We start from the raw sequence: 16,245 nt of genomic DNA on the forward strand, positions 1-16,245 counted from the left end.
CCAGTTAGATATCACAGAAAAAGCTTCAAAACTGGAAGGATACTAGGAATACCTTTGTGGATTTAAGGGGAAGAAAAAAGCATATAAAATGGAAAAGAAAGGTCTGGTGGTACTAAAGCACAGGCTGGAAGATGCCTGGAAGAAGCACATGGATGCATCCAAGCTCATTGATAAAGCTATATAATTATCTACTATGTCTCCTGAATCTCTATTAATGTAGGAAACCAACAGGATACAGTTTCCCACAAACAAAGAAAAAGAACAATAAAAAGGAAGAAACAAAACCCCAAACAAGCCCCAAGCAAAGCACAGACTTGATTCAGCATGCCTTGACACCTACAGAAGCTTCTGTCACTGGAGAAATGCACTAAAGCTCAACACAACTGGAAAACTGTTCTCAGCATGGATTCCTCTTGCCAGACTTAAAGAGCACAAAACCCAACCTTTCCACATGCTTTCAAGACAAGCTCTGCAGGTAACTAGAGAATTTCCAGTGGTGCCAGCAGCAACTTTCCTATTTATATGGACCCGGACTGTATGTTCAAAATCCCAAGAACCATTAAGATAACTAAAATACCAAAGAGCACTTTCAAAATCCAGATATTTTTGCACAACACACTCTTACACTTATCATCCACAAAGGCAATATTAGACTTTTCAAAAAGGAATTTGAATTTTCCACTGTGAGTAGGAGTTATTGCCTAAACTTTAGATTCTGTGTCAAACAAAATATTTGAAAAGCCACATACTCTGAAAGATGTCAAACAGCTGGAGATGGGGAAAACCCATCATATAGAATGTAACCATGATTATAAGTTATACCTACAGACATATGTTTGGTTACTGTAATCCAGCAGCAAACAAAGAACTTAAGTACACAATGAGAAAAACACAAACTATATGGACATACATATATGTGTATATACACATCCAGTGAGAGCTTATGACATGACATAAGCTCACATGAAGTAGTCAGCCAACAGAAGAGTTTCTGGTCAAATAAAACTTTTGGCATAAAGAGAGAAAAGACAGAGCCATCCGACAGCTGTTTATTTTCCCCCTAGGATTCTTTAGAAACACAACAATGTGCTGAAATAGCAAACATGGCCATCTTCTTTTCTCAGGAAATAAATGTGCATTACACTGCAGGAGGGAGAAGGATGACTGGGGCATAAAACAATACTACTTCATACTTGGGAGTCCTGAAGTTTTTTTAACGTGATCTTTGTACAGTAGAGTTGTCTTCTGCTCTGCACAGACCCTGCTGCATGCCTCCACTCATCCCACACTTCACTGCCTCCCTGAGAGGCAGACTGGCTCCAAAGTCCCACTGAACAGAGCCATGAACACATAACACTGGATTCTCTGCAGTTCAGTAGCATGGCTGGATTGATGCTAAAAACTATCCTTGGATGGGAGAGAAAATATGCTTGAAATGCTCATGAAAGATCAGAAAGCAGTACAAGTTAAAATAGAAGATAAAATTACAATTAACATATAGCAAGTTAAGACCAGTCATGGATTGCCAAACACATAGTACATACTGATTTTCTATACCAATACAATCCTTGTGTCAGGGAAGTTTTCTAAGAACCAGTGTTTTTAAAGGCCAGAATTTGAAGAAGCAGACCTTACTGTACAGACCTCAGTTTGATCTGTTTTCCTCTGTATGACAAACCTCCCTTTAATCTCTGCATTTCTATGCATCCATGTCTTACTGCAAAACACAGACAATAACACAAACACTACTTTTGTAATTTCCAAAAACTTATGAGATTCTTATTGGCCAGCTACTAATAGATTTGTAGAAATCTTTCTTTTGATGGTATAAAGTTTTGCAGAAGTAATGGAGGTAGACAGGTATCAACTCTGCTACCACCCACAAAAACTTGTGTCTTTAAGCTGTTGCAAACAGTTTATAGCCACAACTGGCAATTATGGTTATCAGGATCACTCAGTGCATGGGCTGTCTGTGGATTATCCTTCCTGTGCTCTTCCATGTTATCTCTAAACCTTGCTGAAGCTGCAGAGCAATCAATAGCTGCTGCTACAAAGCTGCCAACACTGTCCCAAGACAGAGAATACATCTAACAAAGGCCAGAAGCTTTCAGGAGCTCTCTAAGGAAAGAAAGTATCACCACCCACTGTCAATTCCTTTAATAGTTGGTACTGTTGCAATTTCCTCAGCCACAGTACACGCTGCCTGTCACAGAGCTCTCCCTGTTCTCCGGTGTTTTAAAGGAACAGAGAAGCTGAGTTAGCAAAACCACATCCTTACACTAAGCAAGAGCTGCTCTGAATTTTCTCACAGTAGAGAATTTATGCTGGATTAGCACTTGCTAATACATGGCCCCTGGACAGGACACTAAAATTCTTTTTTATTTATTTTCTTTTCTGCAAACTGAATTTCCCTCAGGCTTTAATTCACAGCAGCAGTGGTGTGAACAGGCATTTTCCTCTTCCATGCAGACTGACTCAAATGGCAAGTGTACAGAGCTGCTGTCTTCTATCACATTGCTTCTGATATCACAGCAGCTAAAACAGTGACATTAAAATGATCAAATGTTGAACAGAGCCGGTTCCAAATCAATTAAATAAAAATTTGTGACACACAAATCACAGCTCTTTCCGTATATATCCATACCTACACACATTGTCAAAGACTAGCAGGAACTCCCAATACACAACTGATTTCAGGAAGCATTTGAAAGCTGATTATGTCTCAGCTCTTAACTTACTTTCTTCTAATTCAGTATATTGAATATATAGTCAACAAGAGCTCATTAAGAGCTGTATGTGCACTCATCAATCATGCAGGGCAGCCCTGAGTGCAGCACTGGCCAGTGCTCAGGCCTGCACTCACTCTAATGCAAGATTTCCTTGTTTTGATAGTTGAACAAAGCCAAACACAGCAGCAGAAAAGTGTTTTTCCATCAGCTTCAGAGGACTTGGATGAGACCCTATGTACTGAGTCAGCTATTCTGCATTAAAGCAAAGATAAGACATGCTCCTTAGCTCCCAAACTAAGAAAAAAATTAAAATTGACTGTTTGTAAATGACATCATTGCCATGCATGAAGGAACTCCTAGCTGCCTAACTTCCTGACAAATGGGGAACAGATCAGGTTTGCAGCTGTTTATGGGTGCCCAAACAGAAATCAAACCACAAAAATCTTGAGAGCAGAGCACAGGGAGTCATGGCACTGTCTGTGCCTGGCTTGGACAGCCCTGCTATGAACTGTCATCAGGGCTGTGCAGCTGAGAGCAGGACACAATTAGCATCAGCTGCCTAAGTGAGAAAGTTTACTCAGCTTCTGCCTTTTTGTAGCCTTGCCCTCTCTTGTCTCTCTCATAAATATGTATCTGGAGAAAAGCATGTTTCTTCCTGGGCTGTTGTTTAACAAACCCAGCTGTTTAAACAGAAGGTCACACACAGCACCAGGCATTGCTGAAGTTAATCTTTTGACAGCTAATCAAGCCATCAATGAAACTCAGCAGTTAAGATTTGCAATAATAGTTTCTCCTTTGAGTGGTCTTTAAAAATAAAGGAATTGAAGCTGGAAGTGGGGCCATCCTGAAGATCCACAGCTGTCCTTTGCTGTCCTTCGTGCCTGCACTGTGGCTCATGCTGTAAGCAGATGCTGCCACCCAGATCAGTCAGGTCACTTGAAAGAGCTGCCCTACAGCTTCACATCTGGCCCTGTGTCCGAACACTGGACATGTAAAATCCTTCACACACAAGTGACACCACCCAGAAAAAAAAAAACAAAACTCATACTTTTCAAAGTTCCCTTTTCTGTGTGAACAAGAAATTTAAACTCCACATATGTGCCCTGTCCTGTACAATCCTTCAAACCATTAGATAAAAAATTCTGTCCTGCTTGTGACACAAGACACCACGACAGGCCATGTATGATGTATATTTAAAGGTGTTTTTAACATCATACATTTCACTCAGCAACTTCAGGTATTAAAGGTATGGGCCTGGTTCTGATCCAACACAATGGCTTTACAGTGAGCTAGAGCAGAATTAGGTAAAATGCTTACAAAGACTGTATTAAAGTTTCACATAAATTACAAAATTAAACAGTCTATTTTTACTTAAAAAATAAATAAATAAAAGAGCAATGCTGTCAGATGTTGATTCATTTCTGCACAACTGATTCCACCAAGAATGGGCTCATTCAGCACAGAACCACAGGTACAGAATTCATTTTCAAAGGAGCAGCACTTAAATTATATGCCTATTTTTGTTTAGGATTTTTTTGTCCTTTTTTCCTTTACAATGTTTCCATTAATTACAAATACTGCAGCTTTAAAAACATACTTGCTCTTTCCTTACAAAAATAGACATCTGGGATAAAACTGCGACAATGTATTTAGTCTCCTTATCACCAGTATCATCCATATTTTTAAAATCAAATTCACCTTAAGGAAAAAAAATCTAGAAGCAGTTCTATTAATGCTAAAGTTACCTGTAGTGTCAGGCTGTGCTTCCAAGCATTTATTCCCTGAGAGTTAAGTGTCATTTATTCCCTAGAGCTACATTACCACACATGAGACACATACCTGCTGCTAATCTGTTTGATCAAGTTGTATTTTGTGCTGCAGAGAAACCTGCTACTGTTCAAATTAAGAGGGATCAAAAATATTCTTCCCTTCCAACCTGTTTGCAACCGGTCCCTCAAAAATTATAAAAAATTAACATTATAAATGAAAATAAAAATGCCCTTACTGTGACCATGTTTACTCCCCATGACAAGGGAATTCACTTGAGCAGCATGTCAATTAATTTGTAATTCAGACTGGCAGCTCTACACAAATGGAAAGATACTGCTTTTGATTGAACAGTGCAATAGTGCTAATTCAACAGACAAACTAAACACTTCCCCATGAAAAGATGAAGTCACTTAACCTTAAGTAAGCAGCAGTGAGGAAAAAAGCTAAAAACTTGCCTATAAATGATGACTCTCCAGTACATGCCACCAGCCTAAAGAAAACCCTGAGAAATAATGTTAGTTTAGATCCTTGACAGAAATACACTTCACACAAACCAGCCCTGGCTCAGATAAACACAGCAGTCATTCCACTGTGCCCCTTCAGCACAATTTACAGCATCCAGGCTTGATGATAAAGGTCACAACTGTTTTACTTCTCCTTGCTTTAACTGAAAATGCATTTTACAGTCAAAGGTGCAGCAACCCCACTGCATATCAGAGAGCAAAGCAATGTCACATCCAGCCCTGTGGTGTACTTCCACAAATTAATGATTACCTTCACCTATGAAGAAGGTAAAAGAAAGGAAAGAAAGAAAAGCCTGACCAATTAAATATACAGAGTTTTTTTTGTTTGTTTGCTTTTTTTTGTTTGTTTCTTTTGGGGCTTTTTTTGCTTTTTTCTGAAGACACTGGCATTGTGCAGCCTCTAACCCAAGTGCAGCAGACTGCAAACCTTGGATGTCTTCAAGGATGAGTATTTTCCAGGGAAAAATACATGATGAAAGCACAACTTTGCTGCTCTGCACCTCTACTGCAATTTTTGCCTATTTTAACTAACTGCCAACCACCCACACCTCCCACTACACAGAGTTTTATTTATCATTCACTGTTTATTTCAAAGCTGGAGGCTAAAGATATCACCATGAGCAGGTAATTCCCATCTAAGTGGTGCACACTGATGGCACCTGCATTACCAGACACAGGCAACCCAAGCACTGTCTACTGCAGTCAGCCCTGGCTTCATCCCCCTCTGCTTCTACCCTTCTCTTCTAAGGAGCAGCTTTTTCATACAGTCCTCACAAAAAGGGCACAAAACTCCCAAGAGATCTGGAGGAGGTTTTTCCACAGCACAGGTTTATGGAGCAGCTTCAGGTACTGTGGGACAAGAGGAGACAGAAGCAGCACCAGTGAAGAGGCAAGAGGCAGAAAACTGGGCAGAGAGAGAGAGGCAGGCACAGAGTGCTGTGCTCATGGCCTCTCCTTCAGCAAGCTGAGTCTGTCAGTACTTCCAGTAAGCATGTCAGGAAGGTTCAATTACTAAATTTTCTTGTTTGGGCACGACAGGTGACCCAGAAGGAAAGGCCCATCGATCGCTGTCACTCAGAGCACTCAGGCTGAGCCCAAATTAACACCAATGGCTGCAGTACATGCTGTATCTCAAAGTGAGCCCTCGCAGAGCCAGACCAGCCAGCAATTACTGCTGGAATCATTTGTGACCAGCACTGGAGGGACACGGGGTGGAGGAAAGCCCAGTGGCTCAGAGCCGCCACACCTCCCAGCCCAGCTGCTCCGGGAAGCCACCCACGCTGCTGGAGCCCCCCAGGCCACCCCTCCTGCTTTGGGGGGCACACAGACAGCCACAAACCATGGGACCCACTTCAAACCCCACCTGATGGCCACCATTCAACCTGGGCCCCTCGCCTCGGCACGGCTCCGGCCAAGTCGCCACAGCCGCTCTGGGGAACAGAGTCAAGGCTGCAAAGCCATTTTCCATGCAAACTGATTGATAAAACAGCCTAGGTGAGAACATCATTTACATCTGCTGCCAGGAGAGTGTCTGTCTCACACAATCACCAGCGTTGTTTCCTGACTTTCTGTGAGTCACGAAAAGCAATCTGCGAGCAGCAAGCGCGGTGCAATGGAAATATTTCAGCGCTGATGTTTTAACACAGGAACTTTTGCATCTTCAGCACACAGGAGCCAGTGTTTCAGAGCTCAACAGTGCTCTTCTCTGTGATTGCCCGAAACATAAACCTGCGGCCAAGGCAGGAGCGCAGAGGGATTTCTGCAAACGCTCTTTGCCACAGGGCTGCACTGATTGCTCCCTGTGACCAGCGCTGTGCAACAGGCAGCTCTCCTGCAATCACTTTTCCAAGCCTTTCTAAGTCTTAGTAAGAAACAAAGATGCAGCTTGGCAGCTGGTTCCAGACAGTCTTGTTAGAGCTTCTGTTGCAAGCAAGCAACACCAATGGACTGCAGTAAAACTGACATGTAAATTGTGTCTTCGCCCGCTGTGTTACACCGAATCGTGCAAAGTGTCAAGAGACTAGAAATTAAAGAAGAGATTCTAGAAATAGAGGCACCATAAGGTCTGCACTTCTTCAAGTAATATAGCACAGACTCAGGGAAAACATTTAAGGGTTAAAATTGGAATTAAAAACAAGTAACACAGCAGGCAGAGTCTGAGGTCAAGAAACTACTCAGAGTGGTTTCAGTTCAGCAGAGATTGCTACAATTCGGGCTACTCGTGTCTAAATTAAAAAGAATTAAGGTCTTCCTGCATGAACGCCTATATGTAAACCTATCAGTGCTTTCTTGCACTGTAACTTGTGTAGAATCATTTTTATTACTGATATAGACAAAGCAGTCTATTTTTGGGTTGCTGAATCATACAGTGCTGTCTGGAATAGGGATTCTGCTTTGCACACATTTGAAAAGCAGCAGGATTAAAGAAAAATCCTTACCACGCCAGCTATTAGTTTACACCAGCCTGAGAGCCCACATTTCAAGTGCACAGTTAAAACATTATTTGAATAAATATGTTTGAGAAAATAACTGTTCACCATAACTGATTTCCAAAGAAGTTCGACTTACAACCTCACTGCCCTGAAAACAGGGAGAGGAGCTCAGCTTTTTGCTCAAACCTGTCCCCAGGGGGTGCATTCCGAGGGGCAGCAAAGGCTGAAGAGTAATGCTCACACCCCCCTCAACACACAGCAACCACACCATAGCCTTCAGAGAAATACTCTGAATGACCAAAAGTAGCAAAGTATTATGAAAACTGGAAATCAGAACTTCATTGAGAGGTCTGGTATTCTTCAACAGTCGGTTCAGTTTTTTTAATTATTTTAACTATTTACACTACTTAACTAAATCAGTGGCTTTAATATCAAAGTTAGAATCTGCTGACAAAAATTGCTGCCCAAATAAAGAAGCTTCCTTGTTCACCTAATAAGAAATTAAGCTAGATATTAAAAATAACTTGAGAAAACAAGCCAAGAAATGAAACTCTTTTGGATTTAATGTGGTAATAATGTAGTGGGATGAAATACCTCTGTATGCCTAGAACAGAAATCAGAAGTACAGACTCTAAACAGTAAAAAATAAGTTTTGGCATATTGTTGGACATACATGTGTTTGGACACTTCTCTCTGAGGGAATTTTCTATATATTTTTTTTTATTTTACATGCTGAAGATAAAATTTCTTTCTACATCCTGGCTCCTTGAAACAAAAACCACTACACAAGCAAAAGGCAGGGGATGGAAAGGGGCACAGTCTTTGGCTGACTTTTGCACGAAGTAGGAAACCTCAGCAGCTGCTCAAGTTCAGAGAAGCAGTGACTGATGCTATTGCTTTTCCAAGCACTGGAAAAATATGTTCATCAACACCTTGTCTCATGGGGACGGGAGAAAAAGGAGGGGGAGCAGGCAAAGAGAAAGTTTAGGATTCTCGATTCCTCTTAAGGAATCCTTTTTATTTTCTTTTTTTTTTCCTTAAGTGGAATTAGGCATCTATGAACTCGTGGGCGGGTTAAGTCACTTTCAGCCGAGCGGTTCGTCTCGACGGCAACCTGGGGAGCGCTGCCCCGGCGGCCCCTTCCCCCAGAGCCGAGCGCTGCGCGTTACGGTGCGGGGCAGGGACGGGCCGCCGGGAAATGAATAAATCGCCCGCCGAGCGGCGGCTCCCAGCCTTCCCTTCCCGGCGGATGTTGCCGAGCCGGCGGGCACAAAGCGGCCGATGCCGCCGGACCCCCGCCGCCCGCACACACCTCCCGCGGGCACGGCCACCGCATCCCAATCTCCGCACCGCATCCCAATCAACCAAACCCCGCACGGCATCCCAACCCCTGCACCGCACCCCAACCCACCACCCCACCGCATCCCAACCAAACCCTGCACCGCACCCCAACCCCCCCACCGCATCCCAACCAAACCCCGCACGGCATCCCAACCCCTGCACCGCACCCCAACCCACCACCCCACCGCATCCCAACCTACCCCCCCCCCCACCAAATCCCATCCCCCGCACCGCACCCCAGCCCCGCACCCGCTCACCTGCGGGGCCGGGTCCCCGCTCCGCCGCCGCCCGCAGCGCCAGGGCCAGCAGCGCCAGCAGCAGGAGCCGCGGCCACCGGGAGCCGCTCCTCGCCATCTTCGCCCTCCGCACGGCCGGCACGGGGGAAAGGGGCGGGCGTGGGAAGGAGAGCGGCGCAGGCGGAGGCTGGGGAGCCGGCGGGCAGCACCGCTCCCGCTCCTGCTCCTGCTCCCGCTCCGCGGCGCGCTGCGGCCAGGGGCGCTCCCCCCGCGCCCGGCTTTATAGGCGCTGGGAGGGCCGGCAGCGAGGGCACCGGCGGCGCAACAGGAGCCGCTCTGGGCGCACGGGGCCGCCGCCGCCGGGGAGGGGCGAGCGGCCAAGCCCCGCCTCGGCCCCGCCGCCGCGGGCGCGGCGCTGCACGGGCGGGGATGGGGCCGCGGGGATGGTGGGGCCGCGGGGAGGATGGAGCTGCGGGGAGGATGGAAGTGTGGGGATGGTGGAGCCGCGGGGATGGTGGAGCCGCGGGGAGGATGGAACTGTGGGGATGGTGGGGCCGCGGGGATGATGGAACTGTGGGGATGGTGGGGCCGCGGGGAGGATGGAACTGTGGGGATGGTGGGGCCGCGGGGAGGATGGAGCTGTGGGGATGGTGGAGCCGCGGGGATGATGGGGCCGCGGGGATGGTGGGGCCGCGGGGATGGTGGGGCCGCGGGGATGGTGGGGCCGCGGGGAGGATGGAGTCGCGGGGAGGATGGAGCCGTGGAGATGGCGGAGCCGCGGGGATGATGGAGCCGCGGGGAGGATGGAACTGTGGGGAGGATGGAGTCGCGGGGAGGATGGAACTGTGGGGATGGTGGAGCCGCGGGGAGGATGGAACTGTGGGGATGGTGGAGCCGCGGGGAGGATGGAACTGTGGGGATGGTGGGGCCGCGGGGAGGATGGAGCCGAGGGGAGGATGGAGCTGCGGGGATGGTGGAGCCGCGGGGAGGATGGAACTGTGGGGATGGTGGGGCCGCGGGGAGGATGGAGCTGTGGGGATGGTGGGGCCGCGGGGATGGTGGAGCCGCGGGGAGGATGGAACTGTGGGGATGGTGGAGTCGCGGGGATGGTGGGGCCGCGGGGATGGTGGAGCCGCGGGGAGGATGGAACTGTGGGGATGGTGGAGTCGCGGGGAGGATGGAACTGTGGGGATGGTGGGGCCGCGGGGATGGTGGAGCCGCGGGGAGGATGGAGCTGTGGGGAGTGGGGCCGCGGGGAGGATGGAGCTGCGGGGAGGATGGAACTGTGGGGATGATGGAGTCGCGGGGAGGATGGAACTGTGGGGATGGTGGAGTCGTGGGGATGGCGGGGCCGCGGGGATGGTGGAGCCGCGGGCGCTCCCGCCTGCGCTGTGCCAGCAGTTGCACTCGCCTGCTCCTCCGGACATTTGCTCGGTGCTTTCACTGGCCATTATGTCCCCATAAACCTGTTCCCGAACATGTGATTTTGTCTGGGACACTGTGAGCACGATGCGACCCTTCCGGCTGTGTGCCCTGATGGCATCGGGAGCGCACTGCCAATCCGCTCTGCTTGAGAAGGACGCGTCTGTCAAAGCCTCCATCACCTCAGCATTCAGCTCATTGTCTGATCAAAACACACGAGACTGCTACATTTTTATCATTAAATAATAGCAAAAAAAAAAAAAAAAATAATCACTGCAGGCAAGCACGGTGATGATAAAGGAAGTGTACTGGCCCACCTTCACTCTTTTTCTTACCACACTGATGGTATACAAAGCATATTCTTTGCTTTGCTGATACAAAGCATATTCAAAAAGATACCATAAATGTTGAAAAGTGACATAAAATTATAAAAGCAGATGTCAACCTATTGGAATCAGTCTAGATTTACACCTTGGAAATACTATTTGAAGACCAAAGGCACAGTCTAAAACAAAAATTAGTGGTGAAAGTAAGATTCATGTATTTGAATTCCATGCATATAACCATCAAATAGACACCTCATTTTTTATTCTAAATATCTCTATAGGCTTAACAGATGTTCTTTTTTGGACCTATAGAGAACAGAAGAATAAGAGGGAAAGAACGGGAAAACTTGACCTGGGCTACTACAGCTCTAAGAAGTGAGTGCTGTTATTTGGAAGCCAGGGCAGAAATCAGAGCCTGCATTATTCTCCCAGACACCTTTATGGTTAATTGGAAGAGCTGATTCTTTCTGCATCAGACTGCACAGACAGCAGGAATGGAGAGCAAACCAAATAAAAAGACTGGGTCCTTGGTCTGAAGGAGCTCCTGCAACATAGGGGCTCATGAAAGCAGCAGCTGGGAACTAAAAATGTAATCGTGCAATTGATGGAGAAACAAAAACGATCCTTCAGTTCTTGGGCAATTACTCATGATGTAGCTTTCCCTCCCACCTCTCCCAGGCATGCAAAGATTCACCAGAGAGCAAAAATGTTTTGAATGCAGACAGGATGGCCAGGTTACTGCACATCCACAAACAGCCTCTGCTCCCTCCTCCAAGAACAGGAACAGACCACTTCTGTCACCTCACCACATTAGCTGAAAGTGAGAAATGCCATGACTGGGAAAATCCTGCACACACATACATCTCCAGGTTTGGTTTTTCAATAAAAAAGCTCAAGAAATTTGGTTAATGGAAAATGAAGATGGAAAAAATAGTTAATATATCACAGCTGTAGTTTTAAGGTAGAAAACAGTTTAAACAAGCATTTCAAAAGAAGTCCTCAACAGATTAAACCTCACCTCAGATCCAAAACAGCTTAATGGTAACACTTGTACTGAGAGATAGAAAGTATAATTGCAAAGCTGGAAAAAAAATCCACCAAACCCTCATTGAGAATAAATCACTAAAGACATGCAGAACACACTTAGTACCAAAAACCCTGGAAGGAATCACAGATTTCTTCAATAAAGTCTGAGAGGAAAAAACAAGACCATTGGGTATAATTTCAGAATACCATGGAGATGATGTCATGGCTCCCAGAGGTGGAATGGGAGTCAGACAAAGACTCAGCCCCTAGAATTGAGAGTAAAATCAGTGGCTGAAGGTCATGTACATACCCAGTGCTTTGAGAAATCACAGTTACAAGCAGCTGCTTTCATCAGAGAAAATAAACAGGTCCTGAAACAGCACTGTCAGGTGGAAACCAATGGGCATAAGGAAGAGAGAGTGTCCAAGAGGAACACTCTTGGACAAATGCCTAAGAGGCATTTTGTTATCAAAGTGTACAAGTAAACAGTACCAGGGAAGAATGAAAAGAATTGGTGAAAGAACTTTGTAAATATGCAACAGTGAAAGGAAAGGAAATAGCTGGCAAAGACAGATTTCTAAAGTAGGAGGGAAATGGGTTGAGAGAACTGTGATATAAACACAGCTCATACCTGTAAGTGCAAGCCCAGACTTGGACTAGAACTTTGTGCATTTTCTTGTCATTTTCCATGGTCTCTTGAAGGCTAATTTCAATTTTAGACTGTTCTTAGGAAATGCAAGCTTTGTCCCCAGAGAGACAACAGAGCTGAGAGCTACCCAAAACACTGCTTTCAAAGTGACAGATGTGGTCGGGACATCTCCTACCCCCAGAGGCTTCTCTCGGACATTGGCTGATGGAAAGGAAAATGCTTGTGAAACTGCAGAACTGAGCTGCACCAGCTGTGCAGTGCCCAGGGGCTCTGCCTTGCCCTGCTCTCACAGACACTTGGTTAGAAATGCTGCTTTTGTGCACAAATACCAACTTCAAGGCCTGAGCTGGCAGCTGGTGGTTAGCAGGGTCTTCAGCTCTCCTGATGCTTTTGCAGGCTGCTTCAGGACTGCATTACTGGTGTAGCATCGGCAACACTTAAAACACTTAAATATTGAGCTCCTAAGCTGAAACTTACCCTCAAACCAAAGCAATTTTAAAGAACAGCGTAGGCAGTCTGTAGTGAAATGTCCAAGTATGCCTGTTAAGCTACAGAGGTTAACTCCTGAAGCAATTCCTACAGGTGTTCCAAGAAACAAGCTCACATTCTTGCTATTGCCACTATTTGTTCCTTTGATTTTTTACTTTATAGAGCCTTTTCCACTCTCCTGGCAATTGTTTCATAAGGAATGAATCTGTTTTGTAAGTAGGCATGGAGGACAGCAGTTTTAGTTGTGAGGCTTTGAACGTGGGAGCCCAAGGAGTTTTTTTTGTCCTAAAACTACAGCAGTACTGAGGAAAACAAGAGTGGGAGCAACTGGAAGCAGTCCTCACTTCCAAAAGTAAATGTGAAAAATTATTTTCTAACCTCATAATCAGTTACCAAATTTATTTATTTTTCAGACCCTGCACATTTTCAACAGCTCAGCAATAATACCTCATTCAGCTGGCAAGTATTTGGGCAAAATTCTGCAGGTCCTCTGCAGAAAACAACAGCTTTCTGAATTGTTTCTAACCTTAATTCCTTCAGTAGCTCTCCCTAGATATTTAGAGAGCTCTTTTATGGTCTCAGTAACTCCCTGTCTGTATCTGCCCATCTGTACCTCCTTTTCCCTGTCTCCTAATTGTCTGTAGGAAATTATCATGAGGTTAGAAACCCATCTTCCCCAAACCACCACCAGTTCTGTATTTCAAAATGCACGTAGCCAATGCCACGTGGAATGGAAACCAAGAGAGTCCACTGCAGTACCAGCCCACCACTGCAGGCAAAGGGAGGGAGGTCCTGTCTCAGAAAGCTGCCTAAACCACAGGAACTTCTTATGAGACCTTCTTCACATCCTCCAACTGCTCTTCATCTCACTGCCCTTAAAAAAAAAAGGAGACTGTGCAGTTCCAGTGCTTTTCCTCTCCTTGAATTTATCTCACCTTGCATTTAGACCTCAAAAGCCATTCTTTTACTCTGGAGCCCCACTAGATTATCTTTTCCACAAAGGCTAAAATGGAGAAGCGTTGGTGACATGAACTTCCTTCCCTAACCTTGTAACACTGAAATTATTCATTATACATTAATTAAAACAAAAGAAAAATAACAAGATTGATGTGTGGGAAGCCACAGACAGAAGAGATTTTCAACCATTCCCCAGCAGCAGCTTTCCAAAAATAAAATAAAATCATCATGCAAGGATCCCAAGTCCCTTACCTCAATAAATATCATGGTATTCTAACAGATGATAAAGTTTTGTTTGGGCAAAATCAGATATTCCCCAGGTATTTTCAATAGAAGCAGTCATTAGTTATTTGTTATAAAGAATGAATTGATTCATCTCCTATTCCAGCTTTTTCTCTTTGTCTTTCTTGTTGCATAAATTTTGTCCTCTCGTTGTATTATAGCAGTAATTCCATAGCAGTGATTTTAATGCCTGGGCCAAGTGGATATAAACTATAAAATTAAGTAAAAGGTTTTGAGTTTTTTCTTATATAATGGATCTAATTTACTAATCAAAGTAGTTACATGAGGTAATTTTTGAGGCTAGATTATAAAAGACCTTTGAGATGGTAAGTCATACCAGTTTTTCCAGTTAAATTATTTACCTGTTGTAATTTCTTAAAAGAAAATTATAGTTTTGAATTATAAGTTCAAAACATATCAGGAGCAGCTGAAAATAGATGCTTGCTATTATAAAATAATACTAATAGGAATTAACATTCAAATCAATAAAAAAAAATCCCTTGTCAGTCACAGGAAAAAAACCTTCTTCAGATATATTAAGTTTAGCTGACTGAAGTTATCTAAATTTGACCACAAGCCAATGAAACACTAGCATTAAACTAGAATTAATTTTTCTTCTTTTTAAAAAAAAAATCTCAATAGGGACTTAAAAGTCCATCTGGCAATAACATGGCATTAAGCTGTGCATCACATTGTCTGACTTAGTATATGTCTGCAAGCCTGTAATAAGGCCTCTTAAGTACTTCAACCCCAATAAGAACTTTTCCACAGACAATTTATTTCCAAAGAATCTGGCTAAATGGCTCTGAAATTCTAGTCTCACTGTCTGAAAATAGTTTCTCTTTGGTTGCCTCCCTTTAATTTATCCTCAATTTCAATCAGAACATTTCTCTGGGTTGCTGCCCCAGTGGTGTGATTATGGGTGTGATCCAGCCATGGCCAAGAGCTGCCAAGTGCTGCTCAGGGATGCTGAGCCCCACTGATTTCCATGGATGCTCAGCACCTTTCCCCATGGAGCACTGGGAACCTTTTGGGCTGGAGTCATGGTTTCTTCCCCAAACCACCCAATCAGAAATCACTTCATTTCATTCACTCATTTATAATTATAGCTATAAACAGCCCATGTGAGCAAAAGATTAATAGGGCTAGCAAGCATTTCCAGGGTATAATCGGCTGTCATCCCATAATTACTCAAAGAGATTGAACGAGTGGCTTTGAAATTACAAGGATTCTTGCATTCTTTTACAGAGATGGGAGCAGCAAAACATGAATACCCACGAAAAGCCCTGCTAAGTTTTTGTTTGTGGTCCATCCTTTAGCATTAGGACAGGGTTGCTCCAGCTCAAGGGCCAATCCTGTGGTACAGAAGTCAGTGAGTGCCATAAGAGTATTAATCCTGCTGATCTGGCCTTAAACCAGATGCATTAGACCTCTGGTACTGCTTCTGGTGGGCAAAGGTCTGATCCTCTTTTTTCACTTCCATCACATTCATTTTTACATGATTTATATAGGCAAAGAAACTGAGAATTAAATCCTGCAGAGTAATCCCTGCTGATCACAGTTGATCTTGTAAAGATTTCACTCCCATCACCCAATAAACTATAAAATGCTTCCCAGAGCCTCAAATGAGAGGTGTTGAAATGCACAATTAATCAACATGACTAAAGCATTGCCTTTGTTATAGTTTGGGGCTGCAGAAAAGAATATAATAGAAAAGGAAGCAACATCCAAGAAAACTGGCAAAAAAGGAAAATAATTTTAAACATTTGCTGTGTGGAATTAATAGAAACTAGTAGAAAAAATGCCTGTAAGAAATTTTCTGGAGCTGGGAATCGATTGGAGTTTTGTGTCTGCCAAAACCTCATCACAGTAAAAGTGTTCCACTGGAGTTACCACCCTGTGGTGCTGAGCAGGCTGAGGGTGCCACACGTGTGTGACCAACAGCACAGGGGGGCTCACCATGTGTTTCACAGGATTCCCCTAAAGCCAGCTACTTGTGTGATTTCAGGAGACCAGAGGAGAGTTCTAGAGTGGCAATTTGGGAAAACCACTGGAGCAGAGA

General features: G+C 44.8%; 1 protein-coding gene across 2 annotated transcripts in view; it reads right to left on the minus strand.

The window, feature by feature from the left end:
• The window catches only part of PLOD2 (procollagen-lysine,2-oxoglutarate 5-dioxygenase 2), a 49,197-nt gene extending 39,809 nt beyond the window's left edge, over positions 1 to 9,388 (minus strand). Inside the window, exon 1 of one of the 2 annotated variants that reach the window (XM_056498885.1) lies at positions 9,054 to 9,388. In XM_056498885.1, the coding sequence (XP_056354860.1) occupies positions 9,054 to 9,150 (97 nt within the window). In that variant the 5' untranslated portion in view covers positions 9,151 to 9,388. The remainder of the gene's footprint in view (positions 1 to 9,053) is intronic. The other variant, XM_056498884.1, reaches the window with a different exon arrangement.
• Between the last annotated feature and the right edge of the window lie 6,857 nt (positions 9,389 to 16,245).

This window comes from Oenanthe melanoleuca, chromosome 9 (assembly GCF_029582105.1).
Source record: "Oenanthe melanoleuca isolate GR-GAL-2019-014 chromosome 9, OMel1.0, whole genome shotgun sequence".
In the NCBI taxonomy this organism is placed as follows: Eukaryota; Metazoa; Chordata; class Aves; order Passeriformes; family Muscicapidae; genus Oenanthe; species Oenanthe melanoleuca.